General features: G+C 44.7%; 1 protein-coding gene across 6 annotated transcripts in view; it reads left to right on the top strand.

The window, feature by feature from the left end:
• Positions 1 to 17,656, top strand: part of LOC144605495 (serine/threonine-protein kinase 38) — a 78,145-nt gene extending 60,489 nt beyond the window's left edge. For 5 of the 6 annotated variants that reach the window (XM_078420834.1, XM_078420839.1, XM_078420835.1 and 2 more), the window contains exons 7-15: positions 602 to 756; positions 1,635 to 1,737; positions 3,149 to 3,210; positions 3,785 to 3,902; positions 6,464 to 6,587; positions 8,423 to 8,518; positions 9,742 to 9,833; positions 11,176 to 11,232; positions 14,344 to 17,656. In XM_078420834.1, the coding sequence (XP_078276960.1) occupies positions 602 to 756; positions 1,635 to 1,737; positions 3,149 to 3,210; positions 3,785 to 3,902; positions 6,464 to 6,587; positions 8,423 to 8,518; positions 9,742 to 9,833; positions 11,176 to 11,232; positions 14,344 to 14,474 (938 nt within the window). In that variant the 3' untranslated portion in view covers positions 14,475 to 17,656. The remainder of the gene's footprint in view (positions 1 to 601; positions 757 to 1,634; positions 1,738 to 3,148; positions 3,211 to 3,784; positions 3,903 to 6,463; positions 6,588 to 8,422; positions 8,519 to 9,741; positions 9,834 to 11,175; positions 11,233 to 14,343) is intronic. The other variant, XM_078420838.1, reaches the window with a different exon arrangement.
• Positions 17,657 to 21,215: the final 3,559 nt, after the last annotated feature.

The following is a 21,215-nucleotide window of genomic DNA, read 5'->3' as shown; positions in this document are numbered from 1 at the left end:
GGAGAACACCTCCACCTTCAGTATAAGAAAATAACTGCAGATGCTGGTACAAACCACCACCTTCACCTCCACCTTCAGGTTCCTCTCCAAGTTGCATCAGTTCTCTGTTGGAAATTCATTTCTGTTTCTTCGTCATTACTAGGTTAAAATCCATGAGCTCACTATCGTTAGAGTGGAAGTACCTCCACCACAAAAGCCACAATGCTTCAAGGTGGCTTACCATAGCATTGCCAAAGACAATTTGGGATGAGAAATAAAAACTAGCCACATCTACCATGTCCACATATTTTGAGTGAATAAGCAGAATGTGTAAATATCCAATTTCATGGGGATATTGCTTGTTGCCTTTGATACCAGCATTGCTCAGGATTGCACTTGCATACAACCCAGTAAAGACACCCAAGAGTCCAGTTCTTGTACTCCCATCAATTCCAAGTCCTGAGATGACGTCAGTCTTTGCCGTGGGATCTGTTCATCAGTTTATTTTGATCTTCACTGGACTCTCCATGCATCTAGCTGATGGGATGCACTAACTAGATGCACACCCTTTTCTGGAGCATGTTGAATAAACTGAGCAAATGTACTTTGCCTCTATCTGCAGGAGATATGATGACTCTGCTAATGAAGAAGGACACACTGAGTGAAGAAGAGACACAGTTCTACATAGCCGAGACTGTGCTGGCCATTGATTCCATTCATCAGATGAGTTTCATCCACAGGGATATCAAGCCAGACAACCTGCTCCTGGACAGCAAGGTATGTGCCGGATAACGCACAAATGCTGTAAAATACACTCAGTAACATGCACCTGCTACTGTGACGTGCTTATGTACTGCTAACTTGTCCCATCCAACCTATCCTGACACATTCACGCAAACCATATAAACACCTCTCCCAGCTAATCACTTGCAGCTCTACTGTTAGCAGTCACCCTGGCACAGTTTTAAATAGCCACATAGGTGCCTGGATTTTGCAAAAGCAAAAATGGAGGAATCCTTCGAGAGCTGTAACTTCAATTTAAAGTGAAGTCAGCCATTCCAAATTAAAGAACAACAAAATAACTATTTAAAAGATATATACGATGCCAAGAATGTAATAAAACAGCAATAGGCAGCAATGTGGCACAGATGGTAGAGCTGCTGCCTCACAGCGTCAGAGATCCTGGTTTGATCCTGACCTTGGGTGTTGTTTGTGTGGAGTTTGGACGCTCCGTGACTGCATGGGTTTTCTCTAATATCCCAAAGTTGGCAATTTAATTAGTCTCTGCAAATTGTCTAGTCTATGTAGAAAGTGGATGATAAAATGGGATGCACTGGAAGTAGCGTGAAGGGTAATCGATAGTCGGTGTGGACTCAGTGGGCCTGTTTCCATGCTGTATCTTTCAATCAATCAATCAGACTGAAAGCATCCCTTTTAAACTGCAGGACTATTCTGAAACATTTGGAACCTTACAATTGACATCATGAAAGTCTGTGTACCTCTCTGTTGTTGCTGAGCTTCTGTGAACAGTGGCTGTGGTATGGCGGTACACATTCAGTCTGTGTACCTCTCTGTTGTTGCTGAGCTTCTGTGAACAGTGGCTGTGGTATGGCGGTGTTGATATACATTGATATTCTTGTTGTGTATTTATCCAGGGACACGTTAAACTGTCTGACTTCGGCTTGTGCACAGGACTGAAGAAAGCTCACAGGACGGAATTCTACCGCAACCTCAGCCACAGTTTGCCGAGCGACTTCAGTGAGTAGATCATGTGGGCCAGCGGTTTATTGCTTGAGATCGACAGGTTGCGTTGCTTTCAAAAATGTTTCCAGTTCCAGGAGGGTTCCCTGTGGCGGCCTTTATTTGCATGAGCTCTGCATATTAAGCCAGATGTTTGGGAATGATAGATGATAGAGGGCTCAAAAGAAAGAAAAAAAACAGCTGATGCTAGAAATCTGAAATAAAAACTAAAAATGCTGGATAAACCTAGCAGCATGTGTGGAAACAATAGAGAGCCTGGAGGACAAAAGAGCACAAGGTGCTGCAATAACTCAGCAGGTCAGGCAGCATCTCTGGAGAGCATGGGTAGGTGACTCTCCATGTTCTCCAGACTTGCTGCCTGACCTGCTGAGTTACTCCAGCACCTTGTGACCTTTCATATGTTAACCAACAACTGCAGTTCCTTGTAACCGTATTTTGATAGCCTGGTGTAGGCTTCTGTACATCCTCGACAATGGATTGTGTATTAAAGTAAAAGGGGAGGTCAAGTTTTAATTGGAAAGTATACAATAAATGGCTGACCCTTGATATACAGAGGGATGTTGGGTGACACACCATGGCTCCCTGTAAGTGGCAATACTAGTAGATGGGATGGTAAAGAAGGCCTGCGGCATACTTGCCTTCATAGGAAAAGGAATAGAGTATAAAAGTCCGGAAGTCAAGTTGCAGTAGTGTGAAACCTTAGCTAGGGCAACTTTTAGATTGTTATTTTTAAAGAAAAATAGCTTCCTGGACATTAGTTCTATGCACAGGTGACCAAAGGACCAAACTTTGGCTTTTTCTAAACAACAGTCGAAAAGTTGTAGATGCTGCAATTCTAAAATTAAAAACAAAATGCTGGAAACACTCAGCAGGTCAGGCAGCATCTATGAAGAGAGAAAAACGGTGTTACTATTTCAGGTTGATTTTCATTACCTGAACCGTTGACTCTTTCTCTCTCCACAGATGTTGCCTGATGTGCTGCGTATTTCCTGCATTTTTGGTTTTTGTGCCTCACTTCTTTTTCCCCCTCTACCTGCAGAGATCATTTTGCTATCATTTTATTTTGGCTCTCTTACTCTCCTGACTAAAACAAGGAAGATTGCCCCTTTTATGCTTGGCTGGGGTGTGCCAGTGGAATAGAGGGAAGGAGAGGAGCCTGATCCCACTTTGTCCTCTGTACAAGGGCAAATGCAAGGGTGAGGATACCCAATTATCCTCATTTTCAGACTAAATGTAGCTGCAATTGTTACCCTGGCTGGGAAAGCTTAACTAGGGTCAAACAGGGACTAGATGCATCTTTGCAGCGATTCTTCCCATGCCTGGTGTTCACTCAGACTGCCGAATATGCTATTGTAGGACTAAATACTCTTGAAGTTTATGTTGTGTACTAAACCCTGTGCCCCTTCAGCGTTTCAGAACATGAACTCCAAGCGGAAAGCAGAGACCTGGAAGAGGAATCGGCGACAGTTGGTGAGTGCAGGCTGTGTCGGTGGAGAGGTCGGGCAGTGGGAAATGGAGAGGTATCAGCAGTGACTGGCCTTTGGAGCCACGTCAACAATGTTAGAGGAACCAGCTGAGGACAGCAACTTTGTTCAGGCATAGGCACAAAAAGCTGGAGTAACTCAGCCCGTCACGCAGAATCTCTGGAGAAAAGGAATGGGTGACGCGTCCGAAGAAGGGTCTCGAGCCGAAACTTCACCTATTCCTTTTCTCCAGAGATGTTGCCTGACCCGCTGAGTTACTCCAGCTTTGTATGTCTATCTTTGGTTTAAACCAGCATTTGCAGTTCCTTCCTACAAACGTTGTTTAGGGCTTGGGGGGATGAGGCTTGAGAGGTTGACTTCCATTTCAGTTGATGTACTTTAACAAGGGGAGATAACTTGCCACACTCCTGCCTACACTGTGGCACACCACCCTCTGCTCTGGTGGCACTGGCCTTTATTATGCCACACAACCAAATCTGATTAGTTTGAAGGGAAGGACATTTAAGGTGCGGATACATCATTTCCTAACTCCTTTGCCTTTTCCGTTGTCCGATCCCCAGGCCTTCTCCACAGTGGGGACCCCGGATTACATTGCACCTGAAGTATTCATGCAGACCGGCTACAACAAACTCTGCGACTGGTGGTCACTTGGAGTCATCATGTACGAGATGCTGATCGGTAAGGTTGCTCTTGGCTACAGTAGAAGGTGGGGCGCTGTGGGTAAATGGGATGATTCCCTTCCTTCAGGTGGCTGTGCAGGAAGAACCCCAGTTGTAGGTGTAGTTAGTTGTAGGTGAAGAAGGGTCCCAACTTGAAATGTCACCGATGCATGTTCTTCAGACCGCATCGTCTTTTGTAAACCAGCATGTGCAGTTCCTTGTTTCTGCAACTTATAATCAACCATTGAGCTGTTGTGCATGAGCTCTGAGAGTGCTGCTGTTGTTGACTACCCACTGAGTCATTGACTACCCACTGCAGGTACCTCAAAATTCTGGAGAGACACTGCCAACACCACTTCTGCAAAATCCTACAAAGCCACATGCAGGGTCGGCAAGCTAACATTAGTGCTCTCTCCCAGGCCATTTAGGCCCTCATCACACTCGGTATCTCTGGGAAGGCGAAGCCGTTTTGCATGCCTAAAACCAGACCTGAAATAGGTGCAGGAGTCAGCCATTCGGCCCTTCGAGCCAGCACTGCCATTCAATATGATCTTGGCTGTTCATCCAAAATCAGTATCCCGTTCCTGCTTTTTCCCCATATCCCTCGATTCCGTTAGACCTAAGAGCTAAATCTAACTCTCTCTTGAAAACGTCTAGTGAATTGGTCTCCACTACCTTCTGCAGCAGAGAATTTCACAGATTCACAACTCTCTGGGTGAAAAAGGTTTTTCCTCACCTCAGTCCTAAATGGCCTACCCCTTATTCTTAAACTGTGACCCCTAGTTCTGGACTCCCCCAACAACAGGAACATTTTTCCTGCATCTAGCCTGTCCAATCCCTTAAGAATTTTATATGTTTCTATATGATCCCATCTCATCCTTCTAAACTCCAGTGAATACAAGCCCAGTCGACCCATTTTCTCATCATATGTCAGTCCCACCATCACAGGAATTAACCTGGCAAACCTACGCTGCACTCCCTCAATAGCAAGAACGTCCTTCCTCAAATTAGGAGACCCAAACTGCACACAATACTCCAGGTGCGGTCACACCAGGGCCCTGTGCAACTTTAGTAGGACCTCCTTGATTCTAAACTCAAATCCTCTCAATGAAGGCCAACATGCCATGAGCTTTCTTCACTGCCTGCTGTACCTGCATACTTACTTTCAGTGACTGATGTACAAGGACACCAGGTCTCGTTGCACTTCCCCTTTTCCTAGTCTGACACCATTCAGATAATGGTAGACACAAAATGCTGGACTAACTCAGCGGGACAGGCAGCATCTCTGGAGGGAAGGAATGGGTGATATTTCGGGCCAGCATCCGCAGTTCTTTCCTACCATTCAGATAATCTGCCTCCTGTTCTTGCCACCAAAGTGGATAACCTCACATTTATACACATTATACTGCAACTGCCACGCATAATATTTACTTTAAAATTGTACACGAGGACCCTGAGCTCTTGGAGCGGAATCAAGAGATATGGGGAGAAACCAGGAACGGGGTACTGATTTGGGATGATCAGCCATGATCATATTGAATGGCGGTGCTGACTCGAAGGGCTGAATGGCCTACTCCTGCATCTATTTTCTAAGTGTCTATCCAAGTCACCCTGCAGCCTCATAGGATCCTCCTCACAGCTCACACTGACACCCTTGGTGTCATCCACAAACTTGGAGAAGTTACATTTAATTCCCTCGTCTAAATCATTAATATATATTGTAAATAACTGGGGTCACAGCACTTAGCCTTGCGGCACCCCAATAGTCACTGCCTGCCATTCTGAAAAGGACCCGTTAATTCCTACACTTTGCCTCCTGTAGGCCAACCAGTTCTCTATCCATGCCAATACGCTACGCCCAATACCATGTGCTCTAATTTTGCACACTAATCTCTTGTCAAAGGCTTTTTGAAAGTCCAGATACACCACATCCACTGGCTCTCCCTTATCCATTCTACTTGTTACATCCACAAAAAAATCCAGAAGATTAGTCAAGCATGATTCCCCCTTCATAAATCCATGCTGGCTTTGACCGATCCTTTCACTACTTTCCAAATGCTGGGCTTCAGAAAGGTTTGAAAGCCTCTTAGAATGTGTAATGTTCCACTGCCTTGTGAGAATGCCTGACCCATGACCACTCAAAATGAAGAATGAGCAATTAGAGATGGCATTGAGTGCACTGAGCCCATTCATCAGCAGCGTGCAGGAGCCCAGTATCAAAGTTGGAAAGAACTTGCCACCTCCCAATCCAGTAGCTGCCAGTCCTATCAAGCAGTTTCTGTCCCACCTGTGGCCCAGTCTGCAGTTGGTCTTCTCAGCCACCTCGAGCCCCACAAAGCTGAAGTCAGTCATCTTCAATCGCAAGGAGCTTCAGTTTGGAAAATAAAACCTACTTGTTAAATCATTTTCTGTAAACAGCATGGTCCTTTGCCGTAGTAGATGGTGACGAGGAGTGAGCACATCCTTGTCAAGACATTTGTGCTCTTTGTGTACATGGTACAAACTGAACCTGATCTGTAAATGTGTTTCATCCCATGCACTTGGTCCTGCCTTAAATTCCTGTGTGTTGTTTCCTTTCAGGCTACCCACCCTTCTGCTCAGAGACTCCCCAGGAAACATACAAGAAGGTGATGAATTGGAGAGAGACCCTCACATTTCCACCAGAAGTCCCCATTTCAGAGAAAGCAAAGGACTTAATTCTGAGGTAAAGGTAATAAGCAGAAAGGACATCAACAGTGCCCTTTCCTGTCGAGACCCTTCCCACACATTTCAACCCTGTGTGGAAGCCACATTGCACCTGCTGCAGGAGTCAGCCATGGGATTGGGTCAAGGGGCTTTGACTCTGCATTTCCTATTTTACCTGACTTGGTGGAAATACTTCAATGAAGTAACTACAAAGTGACTAGAAATAGCCTTGTGCACATCCAGTGTAACCGTGCTCACCATCTTGAGCCCAGCAATCTCCTGTGACTTTATTTTACAGTCATCCTTTTTGTTCTGTGCTCAAGTTTATGCTTCTGCTGCAGTGACCAGCGGTATCGGTCTCTGGTAACAAGTTGTTCATTGTCTCAGGTTGACAGAGTCACACAGTTGGTAGAGCTGCTGCCTCAAAACTCCAGCAACCCAGGCGCAATCCTCACCTCAGGTGCTGTCCAGGTGCAGTGTGCACGTTCTCTGTGTGATCCCATGGTTTGTTCCAGGTCTTCCCATATTCCAAAGATGTGGGAGTCACACGTCTAACTGGCCCACTGCCACTGCCTCTGGTTTGTAGGTGAATGGTGGAAGATGGCATTCAGGGAGTGTGGGAAAAATAAAATGGGATTGATGGTCGCGTGGACCCGGTGGGTTGAAAGGTCTGTTGCCAAGCTGTATTTCTCTATGAGCTCTCTTTGGAACACATTAGCTTGTCTCGCAGCCTTACCATTAGCAAGGTGTTGCACAGACTGAGGCTTGATCTGATTTTAACTGTCACGTCAGGTCAGCCTGTATCCCCCTATCATCTCCCACCATCTCCCTCCCTCCCTCCTTCTCACTGACTGCTACCTAAAACTAACACATTTTCTCCAGTCTGAAGCTGAGTGCGAACCAAAATATTGCCTGTCCATTTCTCTCCACAGATGCTGCCTGTCTGGACAGGTTCCTCCAGCAGGCTATTGTTTTACTCCAGATTGCAGCTTCTGCAGTCTCTTGTGTGCATTTCCCAGTTCTGATAATCTTGGACCTGAAACATTTCTGGTTTCTCTTTCCACAGATGCTTCCACTTGGCTGCATTTTGGTAGCTGTTTTCTCTTTTTATAGCTCTTAAGCAAAAACTCCAAGTCATTTCGGATTACAAACTGTGTCAGTGTAACTTTACCACTGTTCAATTCTGTACGTCTAGAATTAAATTTAATTTTTTGGCTTGCTTTTCTGCATTGTTGTGAAGAAACGCTGCCTCTTTCATAGATTCCTAGCCATACTTGTAGATCCAGTTGATGGAAGGTCAGGATTTGAACCAGGGTCTCTGGAGCTATGAGGCAGCAGCTCTACCAGCTCCGTCATCCTGAAACCAGAGCTCGGTGTGGAAGTAGAACTTGTTACCACGTGGAACAGTGTAGGTGAATAATGGATTAACTTAATGCACAGCTACATAAGGGTAAAGAGAATTGATGACAGGTACAGAAGGGTGGGGGAATGTTAGGATAAATTTCCTGTTCCTGTCCTGGTGATTTCCTGCAGTCATTCTGCAGGCAGCAACTCCAACGTCACTGTATGGTTCAGTGGTCCTGAGTTGAGAGGTGCCATCCTGATTGCTGCCCTTTGCCCCTTACTGGACCGTGCACAGATGAGGACTGGCTCTGACCCCTCTCGTGCCTGATGAATGAGCACGAGAGTGAGATATGAACTGGTTGCAGTTGCCCCTGTACCTGAATCCCAAGGAGAGATGGGAGTGTTCAGGAGGAGATGCTGCGATGGCAACCTTTGTCATGAAATCTTGCTAGACTTGTGGACCATGTCCCTGCTGCTTGTTTTACCTTCCGACGGTTTGTGATCCTCCAGGTTCTGCTGCGAATCTGAAATGCGAATTGGGGCCAATGGAGTGGAGGACGTGAAGACCAATCCGTTCTTTGAATGTGTGGACTGGGAGCACATCAGGTGAGACTGAGCCCAGATATGGATAGGTCCTGTCCAATGCTGTCCAATCTTGTTCAGTTCTGCCATAATGCCTGTTGATGATTGTATTATAAGAAAATAACTGCAGATGCTGGTACAAATCGATTTATTCACAAAATGCTGGAGTAACTCAGCAGGTCAGGCAGCATCTCGGGAGAGAAGGAATGGGTGACGTTTCGGGTCGAGACCCTTCTTCAGTCTGATGATTGTATTATTATTTGATCCACGTGGGTCATGTTCAATAACACTTTAGATTGGGAATTAGAGAACCATTTAAAAGTTACGTTGGAAATTGACGAACAGAAAAAGAAAGCTGTCTTGGATTTAAACTGTAGGGAAAATAAAATTCCATGTAGCCTCCCCATAGCACCCAAACGCCATTGTTTCTTAAGAACATGGCTACTACTTTAATCACGGGTGGCTATTGAAATTGTGAAGAATCACTTCACCCCAAATTGCACAATGATACTCTATTAAACAATGTTATATGTAGTCTTCAGTATTTTCTAGCTTACAGTAACAAAAAAAACTTATTATTGAAAAGACCTATATTTTTTAAAACCTTGAAGGGGAAATATAACAGTTATTGCAGGCCTGAAACATTCTAGCTCCTAATCCCTTTCCCCCATTGATACAATTGTCTTCATAATGCAATGATCTACATTGCCATTTAAAAGGCATCTGACAAGTTACATGGATAAGAAAGGTGTGGAGGGATGTGAACCAAATGCAGGCAAATGGGACTAGTTTAGACGGGACATCTTGGTCAGCATGGACAAGTTACGCCAAAGGATCTGTTTCTTTGGTGTATGGCTCTGACTATATCACGAGGTTTCTTATGAATGTAACTAGGTGCTCTCAGGATTCCAGATTTGCCTGCGGCTTTCCTCCCTCTGTCTTCATTCTCTGGGATGCATTTGCCTTCCTTCTTGTACGTGAACACACCCTGCGCTCCCTCATTCCTCAGCTGCTGGTGTGTGTGATGCAGGCAGTTCCTGCCCAACTGCTGGTGGACGTTGGGTATCCTGAGCCTGCAATCTGCTGCGGTGCACTGCAAGATCACCTGTGCCCTGTATGAATCTGGCGTACACCCTCGGTAGAGGGATAACCTTGTTAATCTCCCCCTAAATCCTCATGGTTTTCTATCATTCATCGGAGTAGTTTCTCCAGCAGCTACCTAGTTCTAATCAACCCTTTTTCAACAGGGAAAGGCCAGCAGCTATAACAATTGAAATAAAGAGCATTGATGATACATCGAACTTTGATGAATTTCCTGATTCGGACATCTTGCAGCCTGGTAAGGATTTCAAGGAAACATGGCTTTGTTTATCAGTAGATCTACACAGGTTTGCCAGGGTTGGAGAGCTTTGTCTTATCAAAAAGCAATTTCTTTGTTATACAGTGGCATAGCGGTAGAGTTGCTGCCTTACAGCATCAGAGATCTGGGTTTGATCCTGATTACGGGTGTTGTCTGTACGGAATTTGTACGTTCTCCCTGTGACCGGGTGGGTTTCCTCAGGTGCTCCGGTTTCCTCCCACACTCCAAAGATGTGCAGGTTTGTAGGTTAATTGGGCTTCTTTAAATTCTAAATTGTCCCTAGTGTGTAGGATGGTGCTAGTGCATGGGGTGATCGCTGGTCAGCACGGATTTGTTGGGCTGAAGGGCCTGTTTCTGCACTGTGTCTCTAAAGTCTCATTTGAACTTGAGTAAGTAATTGATTCGGTATGGAGCCTAGATCTGTTAGACCCTTTCACTGGGCATTTGGTGAGATCCACAGCTTGGCTCATCGATCTCTCTGAGGACCTGTTGATATTTGAGTTGATCTCAACACTAAGACATCTTTGTGAGATCAGAGAACTCTCACACCTGCATTTTCCAGTCAGGGCTGCTGTAATAGTGTGTCAGTGTAACTCTATTCCATACTGTGTGCTCATGAGGTGAATGAACATGAGATGAAGGGGTTTGAGAAGGTACACTGTATGATGGTTTTATTATTTAACCGTGCTGATTTATCTTGGCACATCAAGAGCTGACCAGGCTGCCCTGAGAACTATTTTTCAAAATGATTCCCTGCATTAAAAGTGAGACCTTTCCCCAGCTATGATGGAACCCTGTTTCAAAACCCGTTCTCTCTGCCTGCTGCCAGCACCCAGCATCCTGAACAATGCCCAGTGCAGCCAGTGGTCTGCCCACACTAACCAGGGGCAAAGTGGTTGCCCCTTCTCTGCCCCACTTAGACAAACTCCACGTGTCCCTATCAAAAGCGTCTGTACAAATGCTCTTTCAATTTTTTGTGCAGTGAGGAACTTGCCTTTCGATGCCTTGAACTTCTCCCAGCTCTTTGAAAGAGTTACCCATTTAAAGCCACTACTTGCTCTTTCTCCAAAGTCCCAGAATTTTCTCCCATTTTTTTGTCACTTACTTTAATTCCCTTTAGAATCTGCTTCCACTAGCCTTTGCATCTGTGTAGTATCGACCACTAATTAAAACAAGTGTGGTTGGTGATAGGTTGAGACCCAAACAGCCTTGCTCCTGTAAATAGAGTTGCACTTGCCGTGCCTGTCTGATATCCCAGGAAGATTTACATGAAGCTGATGTGTTTGAATATGATACAGTGTTTTCTGATGTTCTTCCCCAGGAGTGTCACAGGCAGGGCTAGAGAGTAGTGGTAAGAAGTGCCTGTCCTCTAAGACAGGTAACAAGCATTTTATTCCCCTCAACCCTTACTAAAATATTCCCGGTCCTTTGCTGCAGTGGTTTAATATTTGGAGCAGCCATTTGCTAACCTTTGTTTCTCTGGTCTCTGGGGCATGGAAGACTTTTGCTGATCCAAAGGCAATTATAGTGGGGCAGAGGAACATAGAAAATAAGAGGGGAGTGGACCTTTGGGCCGGTTCCATCATTCAGTGCGATCATGGTTGATCATCCACTTCAGAACATTGGTCCTCCTCTTCCTTGTATCCCTCCATTGCTTTTCCATTGAGAAATATTTCTATCACCACCTTGAATATTTTCACTTGCCTTTGGGAGTGAATGCCACTGGTTCACCACCATCTGGATGAAAAACATTTTCCTGATTTCATTCTAAATGACACACTTGGTATCCTTTGTGGGATTGTGGGATCTCTGGGCCTAGACTAGCAATTGGGAGCATCCTCGCTGTATCTAGTCTGTCTGGACCTGATCAATCCTGCTATGAAGTCTCTCTGCCCCATCCCCTCTATTCCCTCCTCTCCACCACCACCAAGTCTTTTCCAGCTGTGAACCTAATTTTACATTTGCTTCCCTCATCAAGTCTTGATATTTCTTTGAGTAGTTCAGGCCAAAGCACTGATCCCTGCAGCACTCCTCTTGTCACTGGCTACCATCTGGAAAAAGACCTGTTTATTTCTGCTATCTGCCACCTATTCTCAATTCATGACAGTATATTATATTACCCCCATTCCCACGTTTTAATTCTGCACACCAACCTCTTCTGCAGGACTTTATCAAAAGCCTTCTGAAAGTTCACATCCGCTGGTTGTCCCTAATCTACAGCATTTGCATCCTCAAAGTGGGTTTGTTAAATAAACTCAAGCTTGCTTTGTCCAATGCGAGTAATGCTTCTTTATAATAGGTTTGAGCATTTTCCCCATTACATACGCAAGACTAACTGGTCTATGTTTCCCTGTTTTATTCCTGTTTAAGAAGTCGTTAAACTCTTATTTCCAGCCTCTCTCAAATCCAGGTCTGTTTCCTACACATTATCCCCTCCCCCATTGATTCCATGAAACAATGATTTGAATTTGTGAAGGGTATTTTTGAAGGTGGGCCACTTTATTTTAGACAGTGGGACTCAAACCTGGAGTGACGCTGTTAACCAGTGTTGACTGCTTGATGCAGTTAACAAACGACACCAATATAGCTCTGCACATGAGGAAAATGGGTCCCAGAGAAAGGATGAGGGAGGTTGTGGGTCGGAAAAATTGTCACTTGAGGATCTGCAGACTGAGATGCTGCAAATACTGAGCCAAGCCCACAGCAGTGCCAGTGCAACTGTGGGTTATCCACGTAAGATGATAGTAGAACTCAGCTAGTCCCCATTCACTGTGTTAGTGGCAACAGTCAGGGCACAGACTCTCCCCACAGGAGCCATAGTCCTATGCTCTGACCAGGAGGTGATGTTGAGATATCCTGTACTTTATACAAGAGAAACAAAGTAGTAATTAAATGGCTGGCTCCTTGTGATCTATACCGGTCAGTGAGTGTGACTGATGGGTACCATCTTATGTCAGTGTGTGCCCTTTGAACGGGGTAACAAACTTCTGATGCTGCCTGCTGCAAACTGCTTCTAACCCGTCTGCCTGCAAGTAACAGCAAGTTTGAGGCAGCGTGTTCAAACCGAACTAACTTCCACAAGCAACTGGTCCTGTACCTCAGCTTGGTTACTTATCTAATCAATGTTTTCACTGGGATTGCCAGAGGCCGATGTTCTGGGTACAGCTGCAGGGTTGAGTACGAGGCAGAGATCTGTTTGAAAATCTGGAGTTGCTCAACATCCCTTGCTGACAGGCTTGTTGGACATCGGAGTTGTCATTGGGTGGTGCCCAGGCATCGCTGGGCTCCAACAGGCACAGATTTGTAACTCATGACCTGGGCACCTGCAGGGATAATTCCAGGGGTCTCACTCAAACAAACTTTAGTCAGAAATCAATATTACTGGTGATCTAAAATAAAAACAAAATGCTGGAAACACTCAACAGGGCATATGGCATCCGGGGAAAGAGAAACAGTTAATGTTTTGGGTCAAAGACCTTTAAATCAGACCTGAAATGTCAACTGTTTGTCCTTTCAACTGATCCCCCCTGACCCGAGTACCTCCAGTATTTTTGGTTTTTATTACAGACCTCTGGTTGTGTGGATTGGTTTCTGGGTCCTGTTGCAGGGTCTCAACCTGAAGCGCTCAGTTCCTTCCCCCGCAGATACCGCCCAACCCACTGAGTTCCTCCATTAGTTTGTGTTTTGAACTGGGATACAGTGGATAAACTGGACCTTCGTGCTGGGAAACCTAGAGAATACCACACCCTGAATATAAGCACATCTCAAGGTCTGCCAGTAATTGATTAACCCCACACTGGTGACTTACATAGAAAGTAGGTGCAGGACTAGGCCATTCGGCCCTTCGACCCATTATATCTATTCAATATCATGACTGATCATCCAGAATCAGTACCCTGTTCCTGCGTTTCCCCATATCCCTTGATTCCGTTAGCCCTAAGAGCTATATCTTCTTGAATACATCCAGTGAATTGGCTTCCACTGCCTTCTGTGGCAGAGAATCCACAGATTCACAACTCTGGGTGAAAAAGTTTTTCCTCATCTCAGTCCTAAATGGCCTACCCTTCATTCTTAAACTGTGACGTCTGGTTCTGGACTTCCCCAACATGGGGAACATTTTTCCTGCATCTAGCCAGTCCAATCCCTTAATAATTTGGGCTTTTGCACTTAGGAGGGGAAAATGAATACTTTTTGTTTAGTGAATACTTGTCAAATATTAACTCATTAAACCCAGTGCAGCACTGCGCAGACAGTAACCAGGCTGAGGTCCACATCACAAGGCGTTTGTTCTGCTGTTGGGAGAGGGTGGGAAGCTATTACTGGAATTCCCTCTGTTGTGGGGCCAGTTTACAAACGGCAGTGCAATTGTAAAGGGAGAATGTTTTGTTTTTTTTTACTCGGGTATCGTTGGTGGAGCTTGCTTGTTACTGCTCTCGTATAATCTGTCATGAAGCTGAGACTTTGTCCTTGTGTATTTCCTCCCTTCCAGTTGCAGTGAGCAACCATTCAGAGTCGGATTACAAGAACAAGGACTGGGTCTTCATCAACTACACGTACAAACGATTCGAGGGACTGACTGCCCGAGGAGCAATCCCCTCCTACATGAAGTCTGGAAAATGACAAACTTTGATCCCACGGGTTCACGTCATTGCTTTAGTGCCTATCTTTTCTTAGCAACTCGATTGATCCTTTGGTGGAGCCTTACTGCTGTGGATAGTGACAGTTGTGAAGGACTGAAGATTTTATTCCTAATATCCAGATATCCTTTGTAATCTCTCTTCCCGTGCGGCACGGCCGGTAATTTGATGGGAGGCAGTCCCAGACCTGCGGGCTGCCTGAATCAGTGGCACTGGTGGTGTATGGGTCAGTTGGATTCGCAGGACAGATGGATGCCTGGAGTTTGAGCCTCTGCCTTTCACCTGTACTGCCATCCCCTGCCTGACTGCCCAGTCTACACAGGTTCCTCCTGTCCTCCAGAACACGTATTTGCCACCAATGGTGTCCAATAAGGAGCTATGTGGCGTACCTGTCATTAACTGCTCCTTGGTGGGTGGGTCAAGGGTATCTTATTTCCCCCCTTCCTCCCCCCGTTATCTGTCCAGTGCAGGAAGCAATTATTTGTGAACATTGAAGTTTGTCAACATTGTGCAAATTCCAGTTCCTACCCCAGGGTGAGACGCACAGTGCAGTGGGCAGTGTAATGAGGTTCCCTGTGTAAAGAATGGGTAGAAATCAGCCCAGTGATGGGCAAGGCAGCCAGCCTGTCCACAGCTGGTCAGCTTGTGCGTGGCCCATGCATATCTGGCAACGTACATGGCTGCTGGTGCCCAGCTGGCTGAGCACACTGGCAAACATACAGCTGCCCGACAGCCGATCGGTTTGCTTCGTGCTGATACTGGTTAGTGCCAGCTCCCATTTCTGTTAACGACTTTGCAAATACCAAGGTACTATTCCCATCATGTGTTTTTATCTCTTATCTGGATACATTTAATTGGACAGGGTTCGTAACGAACTCTTTGGTGATTCCTCCTTCCTTTCTAACTTCATGCAGTTTTTATTATTTTATAAGGGGAGCATTTGTGGTTGGTTCTCGTCTGTAAATACCGGTTGTGTGTTTGTACCTGTATAGAAATGTTTGCCTGATTTGGCTTTGTTCTCGGGAGGAGGGGCATGGGATTGAGTCTGGATCTCTGCAGGCTTGGCTGAAAACTCTCCTCCCTCCAAAGCCAAGGTCTGCGTTGCAGTAATACCTCACATTACAATGGGTATCTGTTCCTCGAAACCATTATGTGAAATTTAATTAGAACGGCCATTTTATACTGTACATATAGTTACTTCGCAAAAAAAAGGGGAAAGTTTGGGATGAACATTGGGAGGCCCAAGAATGGACTTTGCTGCAATTATTTTTTTGTTTGTTATATGGGGCTTTGGAATCTGAGGTATTATTGTCTTTGTTTGTAGTTTATGTACCAGCTCCATTGCGGATGGGCTGATGATTGAAAGTACAGACTCTCTACCCCCATTTAATCCTGCATAGTTAATTGGAAATCCCTGCTCATTTTTCTCCTTGCTTCTCTCCGCAATCACACCCTCTCCCCTTTGTCTTGACTCGACTGAACTTCCAGGTCCAGTATTACTTTATAACCTAGTATATCACTTGCTTATAGAATGTCCACACAATTCTTTCAGTGTCACTTCACCTGTCAGGGGGCAAAATATAAAAATCCATGATGCTGCTAAATGTGGACCAGATATTTTGGTAATTGCTGGCCAATGATATGCTGAAAGCGCTTATGCTGTAGAGCAGTAAGTTTTTGTTTAGTCCTGCTCAGTTCTTTTAGCTGTGAGTCCTGGTGTTGGGCGGCACTCTGTAGCAGAAGGAGGCACAGCATGCAACCTGGCCTGCTGCTTCCTACAGCTTCCCAAAGGCTTTCAGCAGAACCGGAGTCTAGGACATTGCTGAAGGTTGGGTTTTAGTATTTCTTCTACTTTATTCTGAGAACATTTGTTGAATATGTTATGATGGAGTCTTAACAACTGAGATTCAGCAATGGAAGGAAAAATAATATTCTTCCCCCTTCCCTCCCCAAATCTCATCACCGCAGGCTGTTATCCCCTTCCTCCCAATGGTCAGTTCCATTCCTTTTCACTGGGATGATCTGAGGATGGTTTGTTCCATTGGTCTGGGCCTCCAGCAGAAGGGTATTAGTTTTGGTGTTGGGTGGGTGAATGTTACCCTCACTCCCAGTGGCTGGTGAATCCTAAGCCCATGGGCAGACTTGCAACTGAGTGGCTGATGTTGAAATTGAATGGTGTTTTTTGCAGGAGATCCTCAAACCCTGCACACTAAAGGAAGTTCTCTTCAATGTAGTCCCGTGATGCTCTGACATGCTGTTTATCCCAAAGGTGCAGCCACCTCTAACTGCAATAATAATAGTTTCATGGGATGTTGTTGTAGACCTTGCTCAAGTTAATGTTATTGGGTGCAGATATTTTCTGGTGACTATCTTTGGGTTCTGTGGGACAGCAAAATTAACAGCAAAGTTAAATTCAATGCATTTCATTGAAGCGGGCTGCTTGTCTAGCAGCAGTGCGTCCTGCTATTTCCTGCTCTTCACCTTTCAGCCCGACTCTTCTTGTGCCCTGTTCCTCACCCTGAGAGTGAATGAATCCCGGTGGCACTCTGCCTGAAACCATAGACACAGAGGTCTGAGCAATTCGATCTCAGTGGGACGCGCACATTATCAGAAGAAACGGTGTTACACTGGTTAAAAATATCACTAAATCTGAGGGGGAAGTTGATGGTCACAGCAGAAGAGGCCTGCTGTTAGTCTTAGCAATTAATTTGTCAATCCTAATACCCAACAGGAGCTGTAAATTTTCCCCACCCCTTAATACTATGTGAATACTGAACTAGGTACACATCTCTACAATGGTCGGTTGAGTGAGGTACTAAAGGTAACCTCACAAAGTTGGCACCATCTCCCCAAGGGAGGTCTGAGGAGAAAAAGCAGCTTCACAGCCAGTCTGGAGTTAAATGAAGCACTTTATCTGGGCTTCCATGTCCAAAGGAGAGAGTGACTGCAGTTTTTCCTTCAGTACCTGCAGCGTAGGTTTGTAGTTTTGGCTTTGACGCCTCTCAGTGGATTGAAGCAGGTCAGTGGATGAAGTCTCAGGAAGAGATGTGTTTGTGACCAGTGTTGTGGGGCCTGGGAATGATTTGGGATCTGGTGTAAGTATTGTATAAGTTGCAGAATTGCTTTTTATGAATAGCCACCTACTTTCTTTAAACCTGTATTATAAAAGACCTTTTACATAACATCAAGTCTCTTTGAATGTTAATGCTGTTTCATTCTTTTATTGAAATGTTATTTCTCCACTTTGGTGGTTGACTTTATTCTGGACTTGCAATTATGTGCTGTTCTCTGAGTGCACAGTCTGAGGTAGTCCCATAACCCAACAAGCAAGGGGATTGGTCAGTGCACAGTCTGAGGTAGTCCCATAACCCAACAAGCAAGGGGATTGGTCAGTGCACAGTCTGAGGTAGTCCCATAACCCAACAAGCAAGGGGATTGGTCAGTGCTTTAGCTGTCATTTTCTTCCGTGTCTGATTAGGGCAGTGAGCAGTCCATATTACACAGACCTTGCTCAAGAGGCAGCCTTAATATTAAATTGCACACTTAAGAGTACTTTTAAAAAGTGAGGGAGGTGGGGCAGCATATTCTCAAACCCTTTGTTGTTTCCAACTTTAGACAAAGGATCAAAGCAAAAGGAAAGCAGCAGATGCCCCTGATCATTTTTGCCCCCTCTGGTGGCAGTCTTGAAACATGACATGTGCATTTTCTTCAACATCCATGGAATCCTTGAGTAAAAACAAGTATTACCTCTACCTCAATGTAGGGCTGTTAGAGTCCTGCATTTAAGTGTGTGTTAACATGATCATGCTAGATTGAACACAGGAATCTCTAGACATAATTGTCCTTCTGGTGATACACAAATACACTTTGTGACTAGCCTTGGTGATTAATTTCTACCAATTAATCTACAACCAACCTAGATGTGAAAAGGTAAACGGCAGACCCAACGACCTATTCCTCCTCTCCATTCATTGATTCAGTATTCCTTTCCTTGAGCTATTCAGCTCAATTTCCTCCCTCAATGAAAATAACAGGGATGCCAGTGAACAAAAGGGCAAAAGCAGTGGTGGCATAGATAATAGGAGTAGGCCATTTGGCCCTTTGAGCCAGCACTGCCATTCAATCTGATCATAACCAATCAGTACCCTGCTCCTGCCCTCTCTCCATACCCCCTGACTCTGGGAATTGGTGATGAGGGCTTACTCTTGATATTCAGTATATTGAAGGGAAAGATTCGGACAAATTTCTTTACACTATTGAAATTTAATGTTTGTGATAGAGGCCTTTTCTTTTGGTGTTTTGAAGCAGATGAAGAGAAGGGCTCCCGGAAGAGGTGGTGGGATTAGTTTTAGATTATTCTTGGAAATGGGCCAGATGGCTAGTCTGTGCTATAAAGCTGGTGTGGGGACAGGAGTTAGCCAAAGCATTTCAGTGCATTCAATAGTAAAATGTAATTGGAACTTGCTGGAGTACAATGGCCACACACTCGTGGCTCACGTAGCTACTGGGGCTTACATTGGGTTCTCAAGTTTTTGGATACTAAGGAAATTGGGGGGGAAGGGGGATAGAAAACCCACAGAAAAGCAGGCGATCTATCCTTGTATTAAATAGCAAAGCAACCTTTAGGGTCTGCTATTGCAGATTAACTCCCATTACACGTCAGAAATCTGTTTTCTGTTTGCAGCAACGACTTATGTAAATATTAATCAAAATGGTCTCGACAAACCTGTACAAAGGCTGCAGTGCACAAACAATGATAGGAAGTGTGGTCCTGATGCAGAGTCCTGACCTGAAACGTTGGCCATCCCAAAGACACTTGACCCAGAGTACCTCCAGTGGCTTGTTTTTTTGCAGAAGTGTAGATACCTTTCCCTTTATGTTCCAGCATTCACTCAGATTAGTTATTTCATGCCTTAGCTCATAAACACATAGCATATAGATGCAGGAATAGGCCATTCGAGCCAGCACCGCCATTCAACATGATCATGGCTGATCATCCTAAACCCGTTCCTGGTTTCTCCCCATATCCCTTGATTCCATTAGCTTTAAGAGCTCAGTGTCCTCGTGTACAATTTTTTTGTAAATATTTCAGTTGAAAGAGTAGGTAAAATGGCTGGGACATTAAACAAATAATGTGTTCACTGGGCACAGTACACATACCAGAAAAGGAGGAAGCCACAGTGTGATGTTAGTGGATAAACCTAAGGGAATTCAATTCTGAAAATATCTAGAACCTGAGCCTGCAAATGGGCAATGATCTCAAATTCCAGAGTTTAAGTCCCAGCAAATTGAAAAGTATTTAATGCAATACTTCATCCATTAAGTAGGAAAATGCTGTGATTTCTTTGTTAATAAGTTATAGTAAATCAAGTTTGTTAAATCCTCAAAGATTTGTTTTTCTGAGGAAGGGTCTCGACCCAAAACATCACCTATCCATGTTTGCCAGAGATGCTGCCTGGCCTGCTGAGTTACTCCAGCACTATCTTTTTTTTTGTTGCAAACCAGCATCTTTATTTCTACTAAAGATTTAGTGTATGGGTCTGGAGAAAGCTAGTATGCACAAATAGATTTTCAAAAGGCACTTGGTCAAGTATCTCAAAGTAATATAAGGGCACAAAAATGTGGGTAACATTGGAAATGTGGAAGTTACAAAGCTTGACTAGCTTTTTATAGTTGGATAATTACAATGAGGTAAAGTCAGTGCAATGTTTGCTGACGTAAAGCTGGGTGGGGAAGTGGGTTGATGATGTTGGTGGATATAAAATTGACCTCAAAGGCAGCTCAAGGAATATGATGGGGGGAAATGCTTTTGCAGGAAAACTTGCAGCAAGTGTGGATTTATTAATCCCAGGAGGTTAGTAGGTACACAACAAGCAATTCTAGAGATGAATGGGATTGAACACTATTACAAGCACAGTGGGATACAAGAATAAATAATTCTAAGACTGCCTGCAGTTCTGCTCTCCATAGTGAAGAGAAGATACTTGCTTAGGCTGAGGAACTGGGTAATGTAATTAAATGCAATATTCTGCATGGGATTCACGGTCGAGGTAGAGGCTTGTTCAAAACTCTTCAGCAAATAACGGGGCATATAGTATAAATAAGAGGGTGGCTTTAAGGTGGATAATTTGACAGTATCATCAAATGGCAGTTACCTGGGTTCATCATTACAGGTTTCATCAGAAATTAGAATGATGTTTCCAAACCCCATGATGTCCTTGGTTCAATGAACTGAATTCTAAATGGTAAGGCAGTGGTCAATTCCATTTGCAGCTAGGCTGCATCTAGACATGCTCTGGAATGTGCCTATTAACTATCTTGTCGCACAACTAATCAATATTGTGACCAAAATGCCACTGTTCACCAGATGCTTGTCATAGCAACACACTCACTATTGGCATCAGATGTGGCAAGATGGTAACCACGCGGTCACGATTCACTGTCTGCTCAGCGCATTCCCACTACCTACAATGCAAGTTAGAACTGTGATAGAATACTCTTGCTTGCCGAAACGAGTGGTGTTTCAACAACACACAAAAGGTCTGACACCATCCAGGTCAGAGCAGCCTAACCAGCAGGCTAAGCATTTACACCCTCCACCAAAGGCACACGGTGGCTGCAATATTGTGTTCAAAATGCAATACTGTTAGCTCTCTAGACTCTGCCAACAGTGTGCCCCCTTGCCAAGGTAGGACAAGAACACAACCATCTGCAGGTTCCCTTT

This window comes from Rhinoraja longicauda, chromosome 24 (assembly GCF_053455715.1).
Source record: "Rhinoraja longicauda isolate Sanriku21f chromosome 24, sRhiLon1.1, whole genome shotgun sequence".
Classification (NCBI taxonomy): domain Eukaryota; kingdom Metazoa; phylum Chordata; class Chondrichthyes; order Rajiformes; family Arhynchobatidae; genus Rhinoraja; species Rhinoraja longicauda.
This window is presented reverse-complemented; position numbering and strand designations above follow the sequence as displayed.